We start from the raw sequence: 25,308 nt of genomic DNA, 5'->3' as shown, positions 1-25,308 counted from the left end.
AACTGGAACGTGACTCGACTCTGGATGGTCAACAGGAGCCTGACTCGACTCTGGACAGTCAACTAGAATTTGACACGACTCTGGAAGATCGACAGGAACTAGCCCTGACTCTGGAAGGTCAACGGTAACTAAACCTGACTCTGGAAGGTCGACGGTGACTAACCCTGACTCTGGAGGGTCCATGAACATCTGACTCGATTCTTGAGGGTCAACCGGAACCTGACTCAACTCTGGAAAGTCAACGGGGACCTGACGCAACTCAGGAAAACCCACTGTAACTGGGCCATGTTGCGCAGCGGCGCTGGGTTGGTGGCCATCATACACTGTGGTGCTGGCTCAGCCCATGTGACATAAACAGTTTTGGGAATCTCTAGGATTTTTGACAGTCTGGAGAAATAATCCAAAAATGTCTCTGCGGCCATCTTGGGCATTGGCGCTGAGCTGGGGGCCGTCTTGCACTGTAGCGCTGGAGTGGTGGCCACTTTGTGCTGTGGCGCTGTGCTGGCATCCATCTTGCCTCTTGGAGCTTGGTTGGCAGTCATCTTGCACTGTGGCGCTGGACTGGTGGCCACTTTGTGCTTTGGCGCTGCGAGGGCATCCATCTTGCCTCGTGGTGCTGGGTTGGCGGCCATCCTGCGCAGCGGCGCTGGGTTGGTGGCCATTTTGTGTCCTTCTGTCCTTCTTGTCTGGTCTTGCCTTTACCATGTGAAGCTGTTATGTTGATTCCTTTTAGGTTAGATTGCTTTTGTTGTTTTTACTTTTAATTAAATTGTACATTGATCTACACTTCCTCGTCTTTGATAATGTAACAAGCAAAAAGGAATAATAGATTTACCCTAAAAGAGGGACCTGAGTAATATCTAGAAACCAGGGCCGGTTTCTCAATAACGATTGATCTTAGTGCTTAAATACGTTTTCTACGAGTAATTTTCAATCGTTCGTTATTGTTTCCCGTGCGTTTTCCAAAAATGCATGTAAAGCAATTGCATATAGTGTTTTAAGTGCTACTTAGGAGTCGCTATCCATTTGTCAAGTGCTGAAGTGTCACCTTATAGGATGGCTCGTAATTGTAGTACACAATCGTTTATTGACGTTAACCTATTGCTGCATTCCAGACAGACAACTTATATAATCATTATAATACAATACAATATTATATTATATTGTAGTGTATATATTATACTTTACATAATAATATATAATATACTTTATATACAGTATAGATAGAGAGAGAGAGAGAGAGAGACATTATTTCTGGGTCCAATACATAGCTCATTCGTGCACGTTTTCCCCGTCTTTGAAGCATTTCCTAAATTAGTTCTTTTATTAGTATTTCTTTTTTCAGTCATTTCATTTATAATGAATAAATAAATAAAGAAAACGAGTCATAACGTGTACAATAAAGCACCATCTAATCCTTACTTGAATCAAGTTAAAGGTGTAATGTGCTGATTGTCCTGCAGGTGACGGCATAAATCGATCTTCTCACAATGTACTTAGGGCTTAACGATTCCTCCAGAGCACCCGTAGATCTACAATGATTTTCAAGGGCTACTTAAGTTACGATGCTTTTGGGAAACAGACTGTAATATTAAGATCAGTCGTTGTCATAATTCTGCCCTCGTGTCCTTGATTTTTCCCTAGTCTTGAGGCAGGATCATGACAGACCCGTGTTTTGTGTACAAGCACATGGCCTTGTCTTTGGGCCATGTGCTTGTGTTGTCTCGTTCCCTTGCCCCGCCCCCCTTGTTATCCTAGTTTTGTTGTGACTGCCTTACCTGTGCCACCTGATGTATCTTGATTCTTGATTCTTGTCTTCTTATTTATATCCCCTAGTGTGCTCTGTCTTGTGCGGTTCACTGTTTCTATATGTGATTGTTACCTAGTGAGATATTGTATCATTGTTACCCCTTGAAGAAGTCATTGTATTACCCGTGAGTGTTTGTCTGTAGTTAGTGTTCTAGTGAGTAGAGTCTTTTTTTATTGTGTCAACCCAGTCCTGTTAAGTTATTTAGTCTCTGCCCTAGTCATTGTTTTCCCCCTCGTGGGTTTTGTTTTGCCCTTTTTGTCTTTAATAAACCGTTGTGTTGTACATCCTGTCTGCAATTGAGTTCATCCCTACCCCCTCATGACAGAATGAACCGCCTAACTAGGAACTCAGCAGACAGGAGGGCCTCCGAGCTTCAGCAACAGTTGGAGTTCCGGAGGCAATGCTGAATGTCATCCCCCACCGACAAGAAGAGGGTCACCCTCCCATACTCGCCCGAGGGTGAGTGGGTCCTACGGAACTATGCCCGGCTATGGGAGAGTTTCTCCCAAGGGAGAGCCGCAGGTTTCCCCCTCGAGGTCCCCACCTTCTCCCCAGCTGCCAGTGATCCCAGAGGGTCGTGTCCTGGCCATTGCAACACTGGGGGATCAGGCAATTCCCTCCCCGAATCCTGAGGCACCTCCCACGCCCGTCAGTCTCCCCAAGAAGCAAGGGAGACGGTTCTAGTGGGAATCTGCTTCGGAGTCCTCAGCGACGGAGTCAGCCCTGCCTGAGACCGAACTTCCCCAACCAGTCTCAGACCCAGCTGTGACCTCTGCACCGTGGCCAAGGAGAAAGAGGAGGAAGAAGGGGTCTTCCGGTCCTGCGTCTCTGTCTCCCCCTGAGTCAGCAGCAGTGAACGTTGATCCTGAACCAGCAACTGAGAGAACTGTGCTTAAGTCAGCAGGTGTGAGTGCTGAGGAGAGAGCCGCGGCCGACTCTGCTGCAGAGGCGGTGTTGCAGTATGTCTCGGCTCGTAAAGAGATGCCTGTTGTTATTGCTGCCAGGACCTTGTCTGATTATTTGTCACGTCTAGTTCAGATCTTAGAAGTCCCTGCCAGTCCTGTCTTGTCCCCAGACCCTGTCCCCAGAGATCCTGAGCCAGCCGCAGTGAGCGGAGATCCCGAGCCAGCCGCAGTGCGCGCTGATCCCGAGCCAGCCGCAGTGAGCGCGGTTCCAGAGCCAGTTTCTGTCCCCACAGATGTTGTCGAGTGTCCAGTAGATGTTGTCGAGTGTCCAGTAGATGTTGTCGAGTGTCCTGTGATTACTTCTGTCATGTCAACTGATGTTGTCAGTTGTCCAGAGACCACTCCCCACCCTACACCACTCAGACCTGCCTGGACCCCTCGTCATCAGCCTTCGTCCCGTCCTCCTAAGACTCCTCTCCCACCCACCCACCCTGGACTTCCCCCCTTGAACTTTGTTGTTCCGCCTCCTCCCCTTCCTTGTTTGTTTTTTTTATTTGCCACCCTAACCCTGCCATGTTTGCCTTTATTGTTATTTGTCATGTCTTGTTGGGTTGTGTCTGTGTCCCAGTCTGTCATGTCAGTCATGTCCCGTGTTTGATGTTCCCTTGAGGAGCGTCTGGAAGCCGCTCCTTAAGGGAGGGGTTCTGTCATGATTCTGCCCTCGTGTCCTTGATTTTTCCCTAGTCTTGAGGCAGGATCATGACAGACCCATGTTTTGTGTACAAGCACATGGCCTTGTCTTTGGGCCATGTGCTTGTGTTGTCTCGTTCCCTTGCCCCACCCCCCTTGTTATCCTAGTTTTGTCGTGATTGCCTTACCTGTGCCACCTGTTGTGTTTTGATTAGTCTTCTTATTTATATAACCTAGTGTGCTCTGTCTTGTGCGGTTCACTGTTTCTATATGCGATTGTTACCTAGTGAGATATTGTATCATTGTTACCCCTTGAAGAAGTCATTGTATTACCTGTGAGTGTTTGTCTGTAGTTAGTATTCTAGTGTTTAGAGTCTTTGTTTATCGTGTCAACCCAGTCCTGTTAAGTTATTTAGTCTCTGCCCTAGTCGTTGTTTTCCCCCTTGTGGGTTTTGTTTTCCCCTTTTTGTCTTTAATAAACCGTTGTGTTGTACATCCTGTCTGCAATTGAGTTCATCCCTACCCCCCTCATGACAGTCGTTTGATCGTTTTTATGAACTTCTTAGGCTTACGAAGCTTTTGGGAAACCCAGCCCAGAATATCAGAGTGATCTGAGGGTGGCTTCTTTTGACTTCAGACAGAAATCAGCCAACTAGAAACCTCCCAGAATACCAAAGCAACCACACATCAACAATTCCTAGAACAGCTTGGCAAACACTGTCACAACACTCACAACACACAAGTATCATGGTGGTGAGATAATATGAAATATTATCGGGGTTAAAGCTAGTTAGCTACTTTCGGCCTGTAGAGTCACCTTTGGAAATTATAATTTCATGTCAGCTTAAACAAATGCAGTAATACTGTAATTAAAGGACTCCAGAGTTACGTGTAGTCATTTTGGGTCAGGTTATTGCTCATGTTCCAAAAAAGCAAAAACAAAAATTACATATTTAAAGGTATAATTTAAAAACAAAACTAAATATTTTTTATATTGTCTAATCACTCCATTTTTTTAAATGTACAATTTCCTCGTTTTTGCTTGTATTTTAGAGTTGTCGATTTCCAAACTAAGAATGGTGCCACACCACTATACCTTGCATGTCAGGAGGGCCACCTGGAAGTTGTCCAGTACCTAGTGAAGGACTGCGGGGCGGAGCCAAGTATCAGAGCCAATGATGGGATGACACCGTTGCATGCTGCTGCCCAGATGGGACACAACACTGTCATTGTCTGGCTGGTGAGCTAAAAACTGCTCCATCCATTAAGTTGTTCTTAATGGATAAGTACAGTACTGCAAACGTAATGTTTGATGTATGATTTAAAGCATGCATATTTTGCTATGGAATGCCCGGTTCCCCGGTTTAACGCAAGATTGTGCTTTACCAAAACAATGTTGATTATCACAGAAAATAATTTTTACATTGACAAGAATGGAATATAAATACCACATATACAGGTTCTCCATCAGCAACAACCAAATGTTCAAATTTGTGAGCATGAAATATATATATATATATATATATATATACATACATAGAGAGAGAGAGAGAGAGAGAGAGAGAGAGAGAGAGAGAGATATTGATAATAGATATAGAAAAAGTATATATAGAAACCTACTTGTTTTGTTAAAATTGAAAGATCTAATGATTTGTTTCAGTAGCAACCTGTGTGTGTGTGTGTGTGTGTGTGTGTGTGTGTGTGTATTCAAGAGAACAACCAGACATTTGTGCTGTTTTATTTTCTTGTCCTTAAGATTGTTTTATAATTATTTATAATCATCAGTTATGAAATGTATTAATTTATACAATTTATCTGTCTTTTTTATTATGTTTTTATATTTTATATTATTATTTTCTTTGCTCTTGCAATGCTTGCTGTTGTTGTTTATCCTACACTGTAATAAAAATGTGTTTAAAAATTACAAATCTTTGAAATGTACAGGAAAAAAACTGCAACTATGGTTGCTTAAACTTTGCCATTTAGGTTTTACAGATTTAACTTATTTTACTTAAACATTACATTAAACATATTTAATTAACTGATTATTATGTTAATATTTTAATATTCTCTGTTGTGTACCTTTGTAATACACCGACAACCACCAAAAACAGATGAGAATGATGAGAAAATAACATGATGAGTTAAAGTTCATCAGAAGCAGCTTTTCCACAAACTGAGGAAGAAAATATTAATATACAGAAGGTGCACACATTATCATTTGCACAAATACTAAACACCATTATGGTAACACACACGGCACTAAGGTAATCCAGTTAGCATTGATTAACAACATTAGATATAACCAAAAACCCTAATAAAATAAAAAAAAAAGCTATTTCAGCAAAAACATTGAATGTGAAGTGTCATGCAGGGAATTTATATTTATATTTCAGATTTAATAGTATGTTACTTTAAAACTACATTAAAAGTAAGATTAGATTCACTGTAAAAAGTAAGGATTTTACCAGACAAGATTTTCTGTGAACAGATTCTTGGTACCAGACAAAACTTTGGTAACTGGGTTATGTTTACGGATCTCTTCTGGCAGGAATAATGTTGTGTAACTAAAACATTTGATTTTGGGCAGTTTTAGTACTTGATAAAGTCTTGCTTTATCCTTCATTCTGTTTAATTGCTTGACATTGCACAAAACTGTTTGTTGGAATTGCAAATTGGAGGCAAATTGGAGGTTTTCACTTCAGCCAGATGTGCTATTTGAGATACTATGATGAGCAGTATTTTGCACCATTGTTTAACATAATTTCTGTACTCTTAATCAGACTTTCTGTCTTATATAGATGAGTTTCACAGAAATCAGCCTGTCAGACAGAGACAATGATGGAGCCACTGCCATGCACTTTGCCGCCAGCCGCGGCCATGCCAAGGTCCTCAGCTGGCTGCTGCTGCACGGTGGAGACATCGTGACCGACAGCTGGGGGGGGACACCTCTTCATGACGCAGCTGAGAACGGAGAGCTGGAGGTGTGTGAATGTTTCTCACATCTCTCTTGCCTTGCATAAGTTATTATCATATGTAATAGTATTTACAGCTTGAACATCTAAAACACATAACTGGGAAATTATATTAGTATACTGTATTTCAAATATAAAACTCCAGGCAGTATTTGTGGATTGCTAATACATCATAAATACATTCAATTATTTTTATTATTGTTCTTATTGGTTGATATCTTTTCACAGATTTTTTTTTTTAAGGAAACAAAACAAAAATTCACCTGCACAATAAGATCAGGTACATGTAAATAAAGGAAATAATAGTTTAGTGGAACCAAACTCAAACTGTAATCTAAGATGGAATGCCAGGATTTATAATCAAAATTAAACAAATGTTATAAATAATCTATAATCTTAAGCAAATGTCTGTTTTAGTGATATACTGTATTATTCTATTAAAAGATTATGACTATGAAGATGAATAAAATCAAGAAAATGATTTTTAAACATTACATTTAGAAGTTTTTATAAACTCAAAAGCTTATTTGTTTTTGGCTGATTGAAGACTTTTAATATAGTTTTTAGTGCCAGACAAAACTTTGCAGGCTAGGGTATAGAAACAAAACAATCTAACAATCATCTAAAAATCATGACTTTAGTTTTTATAAGTCCTACTTTATCCTTCATTCTATATACATACTTAAAATTGCACAAAACTGTTTGTTGGCATTGCGAACGGGTGCAGTATTTCAGCCAGGTGTGATATTCGAACAGTATTTAGCAGTATCCTTAATTATTATCAAATATTTGTTTTATGGATTAACTGCATAATTCAATTGAATTCTATTCTTTTTCCGTTTTGTATGTACAATATATTATAAAGAATTATTATTGCCATTATTAATGCAATTTTTATGCATCGTTTATGTTTTATTTACTGTAATAATTGTTATATGCCTTTTTTTTTCATTTATTTCATCAGCAGCCTAAGTTTTATTCTGTTGTATTGTACTGTAGTTCTATGGTTAAATGATGCTTGGTTTATGTTTTACCTTTCCATGTTGATGTTTTTCTTTTTATATATAATATAACATATATATATTCACCTTCATCCTTCACTGATCATGCAACACAATTTTAATAGAATCTACTATTATTAAAATGAATACATTCTTAATAGAGAAAATGTATTTGTACCACAACCTAAATAAGATTTTTGTGAAAATACTGTAAAGCCAGTTGGAGAAAGCCTAGAACCTTCCACAGACGCGCGGCACCTTTGTTTGTTTGTAACATTATCCATCTGAAGGCTGCTGACAGAAAGAGTGGGACACAGAAACAGTCAGAGAGTATTGTCTCTCGTTCTCCACCTGAGGGCCAAACGCATGACAGCTGTCGTTACCAAAGTAGCTACCCTTTTTCTGCATTCACGAACACCAGTCATACTTTCCTCAATCCTCTCAGTCATATGTGTCAACAGACAAATATCCAAAGCCTCCAGGAAGAGCACACACACTCTTTCAGCGGATGTTGATTAGTCATGCGCACCATTGTGTGTAATACTGTGTAAAACACAGGGTCTGTTCACATCCCTAACCTACTGAGCAATAGGAATAATATATTAAATAACGCAGCTCCAGATTATCTAGCGCTAATCTGGGTGTTAATGTCGATGTCTGATTCTCTGTGCAGTGCTGTCAGATTCTGGTGGTGAACGGAGTGGATCTGGGAATACGGGACCAGGATGGATTCTCAGCGGCAGACCTGGCTGAATACAACGGGCATCAGCAGTGTGCCAAGTACCTCCGCACTGTTGAAAACATGGTGAGAAACAGCACAAACACTGCCACAGACAGTCTTAAACAAGGGTTTTACAACAAAAGCTAATTCAATTGTCATCAGAAGTGCTTTCATATCTCTGTTACATTCTCACTACTACAAAATACGTTAAGGAAATATATTCTCTTTGTTTCGCCTTTAATATTTTTGTATTAATGTTTGTAGGTTTATATACATTTGGGGTTTCTTTCATTTGCAGTGGCAGGTGTTAAGGTGGATGTACACTGACTCTTGGCAGCATCACACAAAGTAGAAATTGTAGAAATGCAGTCAGCAGTCTGTTTGTTTGTTTGTTTGTTTGTTTATTTATCTCGTCCAATTTGGGAATGTGTCCAGTAACGGGGATTATCAAGATAAAACAGGATTAAATTTAAGATAAAAATGTAACTTTACATTTTATATTTCTAAGGCCTATGAATTGTCAGCATGACCAAAACTTTGCTGTAAAACCTGTTGTACATAATCTGCTACCTGCCTTTTGTTATATGATTGATAGTTTATCCCTTTAAGCAAGTAAAAGCGTCTTTGTTATAATTTGAAAAACGTCCTACTGGTCATTCACATTCTTTTATCTGTGAAATTGCTACTAACTTAAAGGCTAAGTTCATCGAAAAATCATAAGTATGTCATTAATAACTCACCCTCATGTTGTTTCAAACCCGTGAGACCTCCGTTCATCTTCTGAACACAGTTTAAAATATTTTAGATTTAGTCCGAGAGCTCTCAGTCCCTCCATTGAAGCTGTGTGTACGGTATACTGTCCATGTCCAGAAAGGTAAGAAAAACATCATCAAAGTAGACCATGTGACATCAGAGGGTCAGTTAGAATTTGTTGAAGAATCGAAAATACATTTTGGTCCAAAAATAACAAAAACTACGACTTTATTCAGCATCGACTTCTCTTCCGTGTCTGTTGTGAGCACGTTCACTGCAGTGTATGATATCTACTGCAAAAATAAATAAATAATCACTTACAGATATCTATAAAGGGATATTTCACTCAAAAATTTAAATTCTGTCGTCATTTACACATCCTGAAGTTGTTCCAAACCTGTTTGAGGTTCTTTTTTCTGCTGAACACAAAATAAGATTTTTAGAAGAATTTTGGCAGCCAAACAGTTTCTGGTGCCCACTGACTTCCATAGTAATTTTATTTATTTTTTTCATACTATGGAAGTCAATGGCTACTATCAACTGTTTGATTAATCAACATTCTTCTAAATATCTTATTTCTTTTTTGCGTGTTCTACAGCTGAAATAACCTCATACAGGTTTAGAACAACTTAAGGGTGAGTAAATGATGATAGAATTTTACATTTTGAGTGAAATATCCCTTTAAAGGGTGACTTCACCCCAAAATGAAATTTGTTGTCATTAATCACTTACCCCCATGTCATTCTAAACCCATAAAAGCTCAAGATATTTTGGATGAAAATGAGAGGCTTGTGACTGTCCCATAGACTGCCAAGGAAATTACACTGTCAGGGTCTAGAAAAGTATGAAAAGCATCATAACGTTATCAAGCGACGAGTATACTTCTTAGGAGAATAAAACAAAAATAATGACTTTACTCAACAATTTGTCTCCTCTGTGTCTCTACACATCACCGAAGCACCATTTTGGAGAAAACGAGTTGAACGCAGGCAGTGTATGCTCTTCTTTGTCACCTGCAACATAAGAATAAGTTTTCTATGTGTATTTACGCTCTGATTTGAAAGAAAACAGTGCATACTTGTATTCTTGTCGCTTCATAACGTTACGGTTGAACCACTGATGGCAGATGGACTATTATGACAATATTTTTTATACTTTTATGGACCTTGACAGTGTAACTTACTTGGAAGTCTATGGGACAGTCTTCTTGTTTTCATCCAAAATATTTTAAATTGTGTTCCTAAGATGAAAGAGGCTTTTATGGGTTTGGAACGACATGGGGGTAAGTGATTAATGTCAACATTTTCATTTTGGGGTGGAGTATCCCTTTAAGCTCAACCTGCCAAAATAAGTGTCATTATTCTATGTCTCACAATAACACTAGCTTTCGTCTCAGAGTGTGGGGCACAGAGTCTTGTCCCGGGACCATTCGACGGATCTGGAGTATAAGCAGCCAGACTCAGGCCTTTCCTCTCCCAACACCACCCTGCCCATCTCAGCCCCTGCTGCGGCCCATTTTGACATTTGCTCACCCTCCAGCTCGCTGTCCAATTACAACTCGGCAAACTCCAGTCAGTCCAGCACTGGAGAGAAGAGGAGTGGCACGCCTCCCTCACGAGCACCGACAGGTCAGAGAAACTCTCCCAAATGAGCTCTCCTTATTTGTGTTAATGTTATATTTGCTAATGTTCTGTAATGCTAATATGTATTTATAGAAGTTTGGGGTCAGTAACATAAAAAATAAATAATTATATTACTAATATTACTATTAATAAATATAACAGTTAAAGCATTTATAATGTTACAAAATATTTATATTGCGAATGAATGCTCTTCTTTTGAAAATGTATTATAGTTTACAAAAAATATGAAGTAGCACAACAATTTTCATCATTGATAGTGATCAGAAATGTTTCTTGAGCAGCAAATCAGCATATTAGAATGATTTCTGAATCATGTGCCACTGAAGACTGGAGTAAAATTCTACTTTATCATCACAGGAATAAATTACATATTAAAACAGGTTATTTTAAAATTGTGATTATATTTAATGTTATTACAGTTTTTACTGTAGTTTTGTTCAAATCCAACCTGTCAATTCCTTGATATATGTTCTGGAAATGTTTTCTTCCCATCTCCTGTATTGCTGTTGCTGTAATGCACTAAAGTGACAAAAGCCCATGTTCTCAGCACATACGTTTGCTCAATGGGGTGTGTTTGAAGCATTATATTAACAATGTTGGGAAAAGTTGAGTTTGCTGAAGCAGAACTCATTCAGAACCATAGTGTTCCCAGTAATGTCCTCTAGTGGACACATTTAGAACATCCACACACAATAGAGCTCTGTTCATGTGCATTATTTCACTACCAGTCAAAAATGTGGACCTACTTGACTGCATTATGTTATGAGCTTAATCTTTCAATGATTATAAATCCTTTTATTCGTCCTGTTGCTAATTTTAGGGCGGCTGAAATGGAGAAATACTGCTAATTAAATAATATTTTGCTGAATGTGTTTTTGTGCTGGAACTTTGGATGGGTTAGGACTTTCATGGATAAATAAATGTGACAATAAAAGCACCCCTAGGTGGCAGCAATCCCTGTTTTGATAAATTATTTGTTGAATCATTCAAAACAAATGATTCCTTCAAAACGAAGTGAATGGACCATAGAATCACTGGCTCACATGATTTGTTCTAAAAAACACTCTGTTGATTCTGGACAATCAAGATCTGTTTTCATTTGTTTTTTACAAAGTAGATGACATACTCGTCAGCTCCTATCGTCTCTCAATCCCTCACAGTCACACATACAGCACAATGACATTATGTCAGGGAAATCTGTCTTTAAAATCTAATCAAGACAAAAAATCATACCTTCTGTTGTCTTCTTTTTTAAAGAACTTCAAAAGTTGCGCTTGAACCATGAACCATTTTGCACGAAAAATGACTTGTGGCAGCTTGTAACAGTACCAAGTTCTGATTGGCCAATCGTAGTTATTTAGTTCATGAATTATCATAAGAAGAGAATTTTAACATTTAATTTGCACAATACATTTTACATCATACACACCATTATTAATCTAAAGGGGGATGGTTGGGGGAGATGCTTTTTGTAATTTTCTTTTTCCACCAGGGGATGACACCCCTCACATCCCCCCTCAAATCAAGCCCTGGTAATACCTGAATTTTAAAATGCCTGGAGTGCAAATGCCCCCCCCCCCATTTATTTATTTATTTATTGATTGATTGATTGATTGATTGGGTGATGTTTGTCTGAATCCATAAATGATTAAAGAAATGTGTTTTATTTCAGGAGGTGAAAATTCAGCTATTACAGACATGCAGGCCTATATGAACATGCTGAACCCTGATATAGACGGCTCCCAGAATGCACAGGAACATCCTGCACACCTGCCTCCCCCTCCAACATTTCCGCCTCCCCCTCCCCCATCAAACTCCTCCCACGTCCCCCATCCCCCACATAACCACCCCCCACCCAAACCACCTGAGGAGGAAGCGTCTGTCGAATACTTGAAGGTGAAGAGAAACCTTCGCCGAGTGGAGAATGATGTAGTCAAAAAAGAGGTATAATATATATTTTCTTTTCCTTTTGTTTAAACATCGGTCTTAAAGTTATAATACCCTAAAAAAAATATTTCATCTTATGAAATATAACAGTTTAATGTTCTATCTGACTCAGGTTCATATATGTTAACTCTGAGGGCATTTTTACTCAAGTGTACTTATAAAAGATTATGGGGGGGCACAATGCTGGTTCATGCATTCAGAGTTGCTTACACAGTTAAAGAGTTGAATTCTCATGCATGGAAAAAGTTTGAAAAACAATTGGACGTTTGACGGATTATTTCTTGCGAAAAATCATACTTCCGGGTTTGTACAAGTTTCAGAGAGTTTGTTCTGATCGTGGCTCTTCATGATGTAGACGAAGGTGGAACTCCTTAAATGGGCATTTCTCCTGGAAAAAACGTGCCCACGCATGCATCGACCAGAGCAAGATTGCACCCATCAATGAGTTTCATCTGGCGGCAGCACTGCACAGGACTCACTCAGGAATAATGTCTTCAAAGAAGTGTGTTTTTGGTTGTAGCGAAAATATACCTTTGTTCACCTTCCTAAAGAACTGAGCATTATGTAAACAGTGGATCATATATATATGTTGCTTGGGTGAGGGACAGGTTGAAAATGTCTGTGAAGACCCCTGTAAGCTGCTCTGCACATGCCCTGAGCACACGTCAAGGAATGCCGAAGAAGATGAGTTTGAGGGGTTGGTGGTCTGCTTAGAGTGTGATCTTGATGGCCATCTCCTTGCTGTCACTGTTGATGCGATTATAAATGTAATGTAGCTTGTTAAGGAAGGAGACGTCTGTAACCGTTGGAGTGGAGTTGCTTGGCTTGTAGTCACTGATGACCTGGATGCCCTGCCACATGTGTCAGTGGTCAGAGTTTGAAAAGTGTTCCTTTACTTTTAGCTTGTAGCAGTACTTAGCCTTTTTAAAGACCCTCCTCAGGTTAGTCCTGGATTTGCTGTAAGCCTGAGCATAACCTGATTTTAAGGCAGTGTTGCAGGCTTTCAGCAGGAGTCACACCTCCTTGTTCATCCATGGTTTCTGATTAGGGTACGTTGTAATCTGTTTCTCTGTTTTAACACTGGCAATGGTGGAGTTGATGTAATTCAGTATAGAGAAGGCATAGATATCAATGTTTGTGTGAGAGCCACAGGCAGTCTGAGAAGCAAACATACTCCAGTCCATGTATTGAAACCTGTCCTGAATTAAAGAGTCTGCTCCAGTAGGCCAGACTTTGATGTTCCTCACCGATGGCTTCACATGGTTGATGAGGGAATACTTAGGGGTGAGAAACAAAGAAAGGTGATCAGACTGTCCCAGGGGCCATTGCGATGTTAGCTCCATCAATGTTTGCGTAAACATGATCCAAAGTTTTGTCTCCTCTAGTGTGGCAGGAAACATGTTAAGTGGATTCAGGGAGCACTGTCTTTAATTTGCAGTGATTAAAATCACCTGCAACAATAAATGCAGCCTATGGGTGCGCAGTCTGTTGTTTACTAATGGCTGCATGCATTTCATTCATAGCAAGCTTGGCATTAGCATCCGGTGGAATATAGGCTGCAGTTATAATGGTGGAAGAAAATTCTTGTGGCAGATAAAAAGGTCTACACTTAACCATGAGAAACTCTAGGTTAGCTGAGCAGTGTCTCCCAACAATGACAGAGTTCGTACACCAAGCTTTGTTAACATAAATGCACAATCTGCCACTTTTGGTCTTGCTGGAGTCATCTGCTGTCCTGTCTGCCTGGAGCTCAATAGCATTATTGGGTACGTCATTGTGTGGCCATGTTTCTGTGAAATCCATGACATTGGATGGAGGCAGAGCCGGAGGGAAGGAGGAGCCTTACAGAGCTAGAGGGACGGAGTGATGAGGCGGAGCCAGAGGAGTGGAGTCCCGAGGCACCGGATGGTTGACAACTGACCAAGGCGAAGACAGAGGGACGAGGGAGCACGGTGGAGCCATGGTGGAGACGAGGGAGCTGGGAGTCAAGGCAGAGCTTATGGGTTTGAAGGACTGAGGTGGAGTCCAGGACTCAAAGGCTGGATTCCAAGAGACAGGGGATCCTCACGACAAGGCAGAGCTGGAGACTGGACATTCTGAGGCAAATCAGAGTGCCCAGATGGTGCTGACTAAGGGTGAGCTGAGGGACTGACAGGCACCAGCGGAGATGAAGCTGAGGAACTGGCTGGTTTAAGAGGAGGTGGGAGAGGAACATAGGAGGACTTGAGCTGGGTAGAACCAGCAGAGACACAGTAGATTGAGGGCTGGACAGAACCCACAGAGATGCTATAGATTCAGTGCTGGACAAAACCATCGGAGACGCAAGAGAATTGGGAATTACCACCTCAAACCAGTCTTTTAAATACATTTGAAAAATGTCCATTAGTTCCTCCATATGATTCCCAGAAACCAGATGCAGCTCACCCTCAGTCGCAGGAGTGTGGGCAGGGCTTTCCTCCGAGCTCTCAATCTCCACCAGTATTTCCGCATCTGGTGAGTCGCACTCCCGAGTCCTAGCTCTGGGGCGGTGATTGGCTCTGTCGCTTTAAATGGCACTGGCTTTTAAATCATGGCAGGCTCTGGATCTGCAGCTGAGGTGGGCTCTGGCATTTGCTCCGTGCAGCAGGATGATGGCTGGCTGGCCTCGGGTTTGGAATTGGGGTTGGCGATATCCTTCTCAGCGGGGCAGATGATAAATGGAGATCCACAATTCACCACCACCCACTCCATGAAAGTGGTGAAATCTTCCTCTTTGGGGCCGTTCGCTGGCAGGCATGCCTTACACTGCTCGCTCAGGTTGGTGCTGTAGAAAACACAGAGCGACCAAGTGGGTAAGGCATGCCAGATCGAGAAAGTCCATAGTATGGTCCTCCACGCGAACTGTCCAACTGCTCCAGGCACAAGAGTTGGACTGCTGGTAAATCCATTCTGGGAGGAGAGGAAAAAGCTAACTGAAAGAAGAACGCCACCAAAAATACTCAGTTTGAGGGTCTGCTTTACTGTTACAAGCTAGGTGTGCAAAACAAAGCACACAAAGAAGGAGTATAATCAAAGAGTTTGTTTAATAATCTTCAGGAGAGAACAGGTACAACCAAACAATCAAAAACCATGGCATCTAACTAGGCAGAATAACTGAGACACAGAAAACTAAACCAAAACAGTTCATGCATGTGCGAGAGACATTGTGAGAGTAAGATGTCGAATAAAAAAGCCTGACATTGTTCTGTCCCTGGATGTAGACAAACTGAGCCTCTTAACACTGTGCAAACTCTTCCAAAAGATTAATCTATTATAAGTGCATCACTGAAGTTTATCCTTTTTCATTTGCCTGTGCAATTTAACAAAAAAAAACTTTTGTTTGTATTATTTTGCAACACACTCTTTCCTTAACTGTATTTAACATGCTGCCAGTTTATCATAAAGTTTTACGTTTTACGTTTATATACATTTTAAAATGTAGCAATAAGATATTCCATATTATAATATAAAAAATATAATTATACAGATGATAGACAGTTGTGGTTACACTGGTTCATTTTCCTTTGCGTGATTCAGATCTGACTCGAGCTCAAACATACACCTATACTGTATTACAATCATCCTCTACTGTGTCTGTTGATCAAACAGATATGAAGCCATGACGACTAAAGACCTGAAACACAATATTTGTTCAAAGAACATAAAGGAATCATTTGTATTAATGGACATAGAATAAAAGCTTAAAAGCTTACATTAAATTATGTACAATAGTGAGCAAGAGTGAATTTTATTAAAAGCACATATTAATGGTTTATTCTGTGTGACCATATTCTACATACCTAATCTTGACCTAATACATAAACTTAACAGCTAACTTACTAACTGTTTGCAAATTAGTAGTTTATTGAGGCAAAAATCATAGTTAATAATTAGATTATTATTATTCTTGTATTATTCTTATTTGGTCACACTTTATTTTAAGGTTAATTTATCTCTATTAATGAACCATTAACTATGATTTTGCCCCAAACTCCCAATTTACTGCTTATTAATAGTTAGTAAGGTAGTTGTTAAGTTTAGATTTTGGGTAGGATAAGGAATGTAGAATATGGTGATGCAGAATAAGTGCTTTATAAGTACTAATAAACAACCTGTATGTTAATAATAGCCGGCTAATAAGCAACTAGGTAAATAGTGAAAATTGGCCACTAAAATAAAGTGTTACCTATTGCCACAATAAAGAGTTAAAATGGTTTGTGAATGGCGTTTCGTGTTGTCCTTAAAAGTAAAGACTAGTTATTCAGCTTTAGAAGAGAACTAAAGATTTTAGAAAAGTTTATGATTTTTCAACCACCATTGTGTTGTAAAAGTGAACGTCTTAAAAAGTTAAATAAGTGCAATCAAGCATGATATGATGAATGTATAACTCACTTAATCACAAAGACCAGCTTGCATCCTGTGTCCTGTGTAACTAAATATCCCATAGAGCTTTAGTTATTCTGCGTATAGGCCTATAATAGCGAAACATTCCCTGTTGATTTAACACTGAAACATCTAATTAACCAACACTTACTATCAGCTCATGCTTTTTTAATTGGCATGGAATACATATGTGGGCGTAACATAACACCTTGGTTAGCTTTGACAGTGAAGCAGCACAATATGCACTAATTAATCTTCCATGAATCATAGTGGTTTGTCATATATAGCACACAGCAGTGCACAGTGGCCATTAGAAAGCTAGATAATCAGACCAGCAATGTATCTTCTGTTGTCTGGCCAACAAACCTCAGTCTAAGAGCCCTGTGCACGCTTATCAACACAGCGCAGCAAAGCCCAGAGCAGGTGTACGTACACAGTATGGACTCACACATTCATATAGACAACAACACAATGCTACTTTTGTGTTCCCATTAATGAGGGCTTCCATTAGCTGAACTGACCTCCCAAAAGCTCTAATGATGTGCTGCATGATGGACTTGACATTAATTTAAACTAATTCAACTGTCAGATATGCCAGCACATCCCAACACACACATTCTCTGATCATTACTGGGAATTCAACTGTGCTGCAGTACTATTGTTGGAGTATGAAGAGCAGATAATGCACTTGTTGTCTTCAATGTTTGCAAAGTATTCAAAGTAATAGTTCAGATCTTCCAATCAATCAAACCTTGTTTGGATTATTACTGGACTATCTAATGAGAAACACAGCATAATTTGACCCTTCTCTTAGTATTCAAGTAATAAATGTATTCAGATGCCCCAATACGTGTCCAGACACTTATTTTATATTCTTTGCTTCACTACACATTTCACTTTATTTTATGATATTCAGCTCCAGTTTTAGGCACTTAAGCAGTGCAGGCAAAAATGTGTTATCCATTATTACTTTATCCTTGGCGTAATGAAACCCTGTCCACGGCCTCTGACCCCCAGAATGATCCTCTACCTGACCCTTGTCTCTCCTCTCAGACAGTATCGCTTCCACTGAGCCACAGAATGATGTTGAGTCTCCAGAAGAAAAGTGTAGCATATCCTAAGGATGTGGCATCCTTCGTAACTTTAGAAAATCCCACTTTTTTTAAAGGAGATTTTCATTATAATAATGGCACAGTTCCAGAAAATATGTCCCTCAGATTTCAATACCTGTAAAAAAGGTGGTGTTTACAGAAATACACTTACTGTGTATCAGTCTATGGACAATGCAGTGGAATGACAATGCACTGTGTTGAACTGGTTTATCATATCTTTCAGAACGTTCTCCGTTTGACTGCACCTTTGTGTCAGGGTATCCCTCAGGGGTCAGTTTTGGGACCTGCTTTATTTAGTGTTTACATGTTTGCAGTTTAAATTTGTCCATTCATTAAGTAAAAATCATCTCTAGGTTACGAATGTAACCCTAGTTCCTCAAAGGAACGAGATGCTGCGTCGAGCGCTTTGGGGAAACGCCTTTATCCCCCAGGGGGGAACACAGGACTGTACTGGAGGTCTCAGCCTCAGCGTACCGTGGAGGAAACTAGTACTAGTAACTGGGGGTGTCTACCCAATGACTGACCATTGAAAGGGACATGGTAAGCAGCTATGGCCACCACGTACACCTGTAAGGTGGAGTGAGTTAACCCCGCAGACAGCCTAGCTTGGAGAAACTCCGGAACTGTACCAACTGGGCAATAACAGGGTCAAGCTGGCGGTTTCTGCACCATGAGGAGAAGAGTTTCAACCTCAGGGCATACAGTTTACTCATAGAGGGAGCTCTGGATTGGAGGGTGGGGGGTCTCAACAACCTCGGTTGAGAGACCGGAAGCTATGAGCTGTGCCCCCTCAGGGGCCACACAGACAACTTCCACAACTCCGGGCGAGGGTGAATTATTTTGCCCTGTGCCTGAAAGAGTAGATCTGTCCTGATCGGAATCTCCCATGGAGAGCCGTCGAGGAGAGAGATCAGATCTGCAAGCCATACTAGGCCCGGCCAGAACGGGGCTACTAATAGAAGACAGGCCCCGTCCTGGCGTACTCTCGCCAGAGCTCCCAGGTGCAGAGCGATAGGGGGAAAGCGTTACACGGCAACCAAGAGCTCCCAGCACCAGGCCCTGATTCAAGAACCAAGGTTTCTTTCACATGTCTAAGGCATGAAGGCATCGCCGCGTGACCTTGATAGTTAGTAATGATAGTTCCCCTCGGGGAAAATCCCTGCTCCCCCATATGTGCGAGAACAAGATCTCGATGTCAAACCGCCATTTGCTCTGATTGAGCTTAAATCGTCGATATAGTTCAGAATAAGGATGCCCTGCATACGGAGGGATACCAGAGCTGCATCTACACATTTCGTGAACGTGCGGGGTGAGAGTGCAAGGCCGAAGCGAAGTACTCGATATTGGTAGGCTTTGCCCCCGAAAGCGAACCTCAGAGACTTCCTGTGTTGTGGAAGGATGGATATATGGAAGTATGCGTCTTCGAGATCTATTGTGACAAACCAGTCATTGGATCTGATTTGAGCTACAACCTGTTTGACAGTGAGCATTTTGAACTTCAGTGACATTACTGAGAGGTTTAGATGGCATAAGTCTAAGATCGGATGCAACCCCCCATCCTCCAATGCCAGCTGTAAAACACGGACTCCCTGTCTAGAGGAGGGACAATCTCGATGGCCACCTTCCTTAATAGGGTATTCACTTCTTGTTCCATCACCAGAGCCTGCTGGGGGCCGACTACTGTCGGTGTAACCCCATTGAATGTCGGTGGTGGATGGCCGAACTGAATGCGATAGCCTCTTTCTACCGTGTGCAGGACTCATTGAGATACATTTGGCAGTAGTTTCCACGCTGCTAACTGATGTACTAAGGGAATCAGTCTGTCGAGACGGGCACCGTATAATGAGGTGGAAACCGCTCTACCCCAGTAGGGGCCGCCCTCTGTAGTTGTGACTGAAATGCTTCATGACTTCTTGGCCGTGGACCTCCTAGCCTGAAGTATGCTCCATCGGATTCGGATTAGGCTGAGAAGTCACTTGCCCAGAGCATTGCTTCAGCTTCTGGTCCCGAAGCGGGGAACACGGGCGGCAACGCTCTGTTTGTATGCGGAGGGGGCTGCTCCCGCCCAGCAGTCCCTCCAGTACATCTAACTTAACATGTTCAATAACTGTCATTATATTCCTCAGAATTTAAAGCAATCAAACAATCAGACAAGTAAACACGGTCTGGGTTGTGATACAATTCACATTGAAGTGATATATTGAACTTCTCGAAGTTAGATAACAGTCATTAGATTCCTCAGAATCTAATGCAATTCAACAATCAGACAAGTAAACACAGTCTAGATTGTGACAAAGTACACATTGAAGTGATAAAACTAACTCCTCCTTATTAAATGGAGTTTAAACAACCAGACCGGGTATGGAAAAATTCACATCAAAACTGAAAATGATGTAATACACGCGTTGCCTCGACAGCGCGCGAATAGCTTAGTCACACAAAAAATATTAATCCCCTCTGAGATTAAATAGCTGCTCGTATAATGTTAGGCATAACATCTGTTAATTGTATATGCTTATGCAAATGTATGTTTGTGCAACTAAAATCTCGCCGACACCCTCCTTGTCAATCTCCTCGGAGAAAGAAAGGCTGAGCGTCAAGCCCGATGCTCGGGGGGGTGGGGGGAAGAACCAAAGCTCAGGCTTCCGAACCCAGGAATCGGGCAGGGAGGAACAAACAATCCATAGCACGATCTGGAATCGCCGTTCAAATGTCGTGTCTTTGCTTTGCTCTTAGGCATTATGTTGTTTATTGGGACAGACAACAATAAATAAGACTCACAAGACAGACTTTACACACATGCACATGCACACATGCACACACATAGCGCTTGCTGAAAGACGTGAAGCTGAAGTCAGCTGTGCGGCAGGTGCCTTTATAGCTTCCTGGTCGCTACGTCACCCCACCCGTGACGTCACGCCCTGCCCGATTGCACACAATATTCAGAGTTGATCTTGCCAAAGGCATTTCCCCAAAGCACTTGACGCAGCTCGAGTTCCTGAAGAGGAACTATACATGCATGTATGTGTTTGTATTACTCAAAAGGTCCAGTAAACTGACAACTGTAGAGTGTATAAGTAGTGTATAAGTGCATTATAGTGATTTTCATGTCCTAGACTGACTTTTTCCAGTCCATAATGAACTTCATGGAACTGAAATATATTCAACTTCTAATTAAAATAATTACTTTATAAGTCATGAAGAAAACTACTAGAATCGATCGTCTCAAACCATATGCAGTCTGCTTTTCCTTTTATGGTCAAAGACTCTAGGTTATAGAGCAGCTGTGATGCTGTCGGGTGGAGCTGAATGCGAGGCGGGATTTAGAGCAGATTATATGCACCTTATATGTACCTTTCAGGTGGTGAAAGAACATCACAGTTTGGATGTATTTATGTTTTTTTTTTTGTTTTTTGTTTTTTTAAGAGAGAACTGACAATACAGCAACAGGATTAAATAAAGAACAAAGAGAGTCTTTAGTATCATTTGTTTTATAAGAGATCTCAACAGTGTCAAACAATTTGAACATTTTTCCCATCAAATGATCTGTGCTGTTTACTGCTAATGTTAACTGCTTAGCTCTAAATTCTTATAACAGAAATGGACTCGTTTGTTTAAATGCTATTTCTCCTAAAAAGGTGCAAGACGGACATAGACACAAAGAGATATACAGTATAACATTCATATGTACAAACAGATTTGCAATGCTCATATAATATGAAGAGGTGTAACAGAGAGAAATTTAATATAGACCGTTCATTTCAACTTAAAATTGACTGTATAGAACACTGGAAGAAACAATGTGCTCTCAAGGACAAACATCCTCTTCCTTGGGTACCATGGTAACTTAAGTATGCATAGCAACCGCGAACTGGCACAGTTCTGGGTTGTGTTGAGTCTAGTTCGACTCACTTAAAGTTAGTTTGTTTATAGAGCTCTAATATATTTGAATAGCACACCATTTACTAACTTAAGTCCATATTAGGCTATGATTCGCTTCACGTACACTAGAATGTTAAACAAGTTCACTTGGTTTCACTTTTGGGTTTATATTTAATGTACTTCATTTGACATAACTCCAATACACTTTATCAACAGTCTCATGTGTTTTATTTTTAATTCACATGGCTCTGCTACAGTCTTATCACACACTGCCACTTGCTATTTCCATAAATCAGCTACCTTTGAACGAGTTTATTTGTAATCAGATTCTCTTCGGTGGCCGGTGTGCATAATGCAATCCTTCGGCCGGTGAGAAAGCCGAGCTGGAGTGGCCATGCTTAGCCACTGTGTCACAATGCTTTGCATAAGAGACCACGAGCACTGTGACCTGTGGTTGGATAACAGGTAAGCAGTGAAGTCATCGCTCTAGGAAATGATTGTTGGGTGGGAGGCTGAGGGGCGGGGTAAGGCAAAGCGAGCATCAGGTAGAATGGAGATCTTGTGACACCTGTGCATCTACTGGCTCTCAGTTTAAACCTTTGTGTAGAGTGACAGCACTGTGGAAAGAAATAAGGGCAGTTGTAAAGGGTAAGACTGCAATTCAGTGTTATTTTGTGATGAAGGGATGGTGGCAAGAGTTAAAACTGTGCTGGTTTGGTTGGCAATGCGAATACTTCAGCTTTGTGTGTATTTATATAATTGTCTATGCAATGGCTGTGGGTTTTTTGGTAGTTCCTCAGGTGTGTTTTCTGTTATTAATTGTGTTTAGTTATAAAGATCAGCAGACCCAGGTTGCTTGACTAGATAACCTGTGATGACCAAGAAAATCTTTCAAATGCATTGCATGCAAAATCAGATAAACATTCAAATGCATGAATAGCGCTGCATTCATTTCACTCATCTAAGCTCCAGCTAACGTTACTGCACACACTTTAGATCTTAAGATGAGTCCCTGTACAATGCAAATGCCTGAAGAATACGTACTGGTGACTGGTGATGAAAAATTCAGCAGGTTTTAAATAGGCTGAAGTCCATGCACATTGTATAGAGGTCAGCTAGCCTTTCAGTCAGCGATTTCTCTCAGGTATAATAATCAAACCATCTGCACTGCAATCTGCAATGAGGACAGTGCTCTTGACAACAATGCAAACTGGATGCTGGAAGGACAACAATGGATAATACCATCCTCAGGGCCAGCGTGTGAAATAATAAGCCACAGATGCCAGAATTCAAATTCTTTGTCATAGATGTTTTTTTTTTTTTTGTTTTTTTTTTTTGCTTTCAGGTTTAGATTGATATCAATATAGAGATCAATATTGCTTTTGTTTGACCAAAATTGATTGTTTTGTTATTTATTATTATATGAAAGATAACATTTTTTTTTTTTATGACAATATGACATTAATAACTCACGTGTTGCTATCCTTTTCACTACCCTTTGACTTTATTTGTTTTAGAATTGCATTGCATAAGGTTGATTACTATGCAAATTCGAGGACTTTGCATTAGGAAAATCTTAAGAACAGGAAAACCAAGCATTACCTTTTTTGTGTTGGAAATTTCTAGAAACTCTTGAAACCGCTTCTGAGATTGCTGGAATGTAATTTTTGTCCTACTAAAACTGGTTTTAGATAAGTGATGAAGATTCACTATTATACACAAGTGAGTGACAGCTGCAGAAAAGTGAAACCGTTCGGTGCATTGATACTGAAACAGCATTCAAGGGGTCAGCTGGTCTCTCTTGTTGCTTGCTGTGTTATTTCCTTGTGTGAAGCTTAGAAATCTATGTTAAAGTTCAGCTTTTGTGCCATGAACAGTCTTTTTGTTTTCACGCAAATCAGCTGGACTCACATGAGGCTTTGCTACATGAACACAATAGGAATTATTAAACGTTTATTTGGCCAAATGTGTCAGGATTGCCTTATGTGACGCAATATGGGATGAAAGTTCAGATTTCTTGTTCTAGAATTGTTAAAAAAATAGCATTGGTTTGTTCCATGTTCAAGTAAGAAGAACTGTCAAAATTTTGTCTGACAAATTATATGACAAATTTATGCCTGTCTAATAAAAAGTTAATATAACCTCTTTTATGGCGTGTGTGGGTGTGTGTGTGTGTGTGTGGGTGGGACTGTGTGTGTGTGTGGGAAAGAGAACAATATTCAAATATATGTGAAGGTCACATGTATTTCAGGGACAGTAGTTTCCATAGTGTGACATGCTATAATTCATCTGAAATGGTTAAACATTTTCTGTTTTATAGAAGTAGTATATTTTTAAAAGCACATCATATTTGAGAGACTACATAATTTATTTGCTACAATGAAAAAAGGCTACAAATCAATGGTGAAAAATGGTTATTTATCTAAAAAAAAAAAAAAAAAAAATACACTCCCTGACATATATTCCTGACATACGTTCACAGACATTATTTGTCACCTATACCCATGTTCCTATATATCATCATCCCAATTTTTTTTTTTTTTTCTTTTTTTTTTATGTTTTATACATCATATGCTGTTCTAAGCTAATAGAGTATCAAATAATGTTCTGTTTTGATAGGATTTAAAGCTACTTCTGCTATGTTGGAGTTTTTGGGATTACTATTGCACTGAAGAGTAGAGCCTGTGGTGAGATCAAAGATGGGCCAAAAATATGATTTTATTTATGCTGCATCTTGCTCTATTGAAACACAATAACTGTACACATACCAATGCAGTGATAATCTTTTTTTTCTAGTTATATTAACCCTCGTGTGCACTACTGCTAGCTAACAACTGATGCAAAAAGGTTTCAATTAACTTGATGTTTCTAATTTGAAAGATTTTCTGTTTCTATCACTAACCATGTGCTGCTCATTTCTCCGGCAGCTGAATCCTGGCGAGAGCCACGAAAGACTTTGCAGAGTCGACTCTAACCGAAAGTCCCGCAGCTTCAGCAAGCAGCCCAGCACTGGAGATTACTACAAAACCCTGGGTAGCGATACCGCAGACCAGCACCCCAACAGAGCCATGGCACCCAATGAGGAGGTAAACGGCATAAACCTCCAATTCCAAATGCTGTTGCATCTTAAGTCTGGATTCTGGACTTGTGTTTTAGTGATCTTAGGTATACAGAAGTACACACACACACACATATAGGTCAAATTTTATTTTAAGGTCCAATTCTCACTATTAACAAACCATTAACCACTACACTATTTATTTGCTTCTTATTAATAGTTAATAAGGTAGTTGTTTTATATGGATATGTAGTTCAGACAAAAATTAAAATTAAATTTCCTCAGCTACGAATTGTTCCAAACTTGAATTAGTTTCTTTCTTCTGTGGAACATAAAATATATTTTAAAGAATGTGGTTAACCAAACAGTTAATGGTCCCAATTGACTACCGCAGTAACAAATTTTACATA

At 40.1% G+C, this 25,308-nt stretch overlaps 2 protein-coding genes across 2 annotated transcripts in view; both read left to right on the top strand.

Moving 5' to 3' along the window:
• The window catches only part of LOC128018190 (glutamine--fructose-6-phosphate aminotransferase [isomerizing] 1), a 368,579-nt gene that overhangs the window by 295,047 nt on the left and 48,224 nt on the right, over window positions 1-25,308 (top strand). The gene's annotated exons all lie outside the window — the stretch shown is intronic.
• LOC128018103 (espin-like) overlaps window positions 1-25,308 on the top strand; it is an 81,476-nt gene that overhangs the window by 25,466 nt on the left and 30,702 nt on the right. Inside the window, exons 3-11 of the mRNA XM_052603476.1 lie at window positions 4,459-4,645; window positions 6,207-6,389; window positions 8,055-8,186; window positions 10,252-10,483; window positions 12,171-12,442; window positions 14,852-14,938; window positions 15,069-15,241; window positions 15,521-15,530; window positions 24,768-24,926. Coding sequence (XP_052459436.1) covers window positions 4,459-4,645; window positions 6,207-6,389; window positions 8,055-8,186; window positions 10,252-10,483; window positions 12,171-12,442; window positions 14,852-14,938; window positions 15,069-15,241; window positions 15,521-15,530; window positions 24,768-24,926 — 1,435 coding nt within the window. The remainder of the gene's footprint in view (window positions 1-4,458; window positions 4,646-6,206; window positions 6,390-8,054; window positions 8,187-10,251; window positions 10,484-12,170; window positions 12,443-14,851; window positions 14,939-15,068; window positions 15,242-15,520; window positions 15,531-24,767; window positions 24,927-25,308) is intronic.

The sequence above is a fragment of the Carassius gibelio genome, chromosome A8, assembly GCF_023724105.1.
Source record: "Carassius gibelio isolate Cgi1373 ecotype wild population from Czech Republic chromosome A8, carGib1.2-hapl.c, whole genome shotgun sequence".
NCBI lineage: Eukaryota > Metazoa > Chordata > Actinopteri > Cypriniformes > Cyprinidae > Carassius > Carassius gibelio.
The sequence above is the reverse complement of the archived record's forward strand: the minus strand, read 5'-3'. Positions and strand labels throughout refer to the sequence as shown.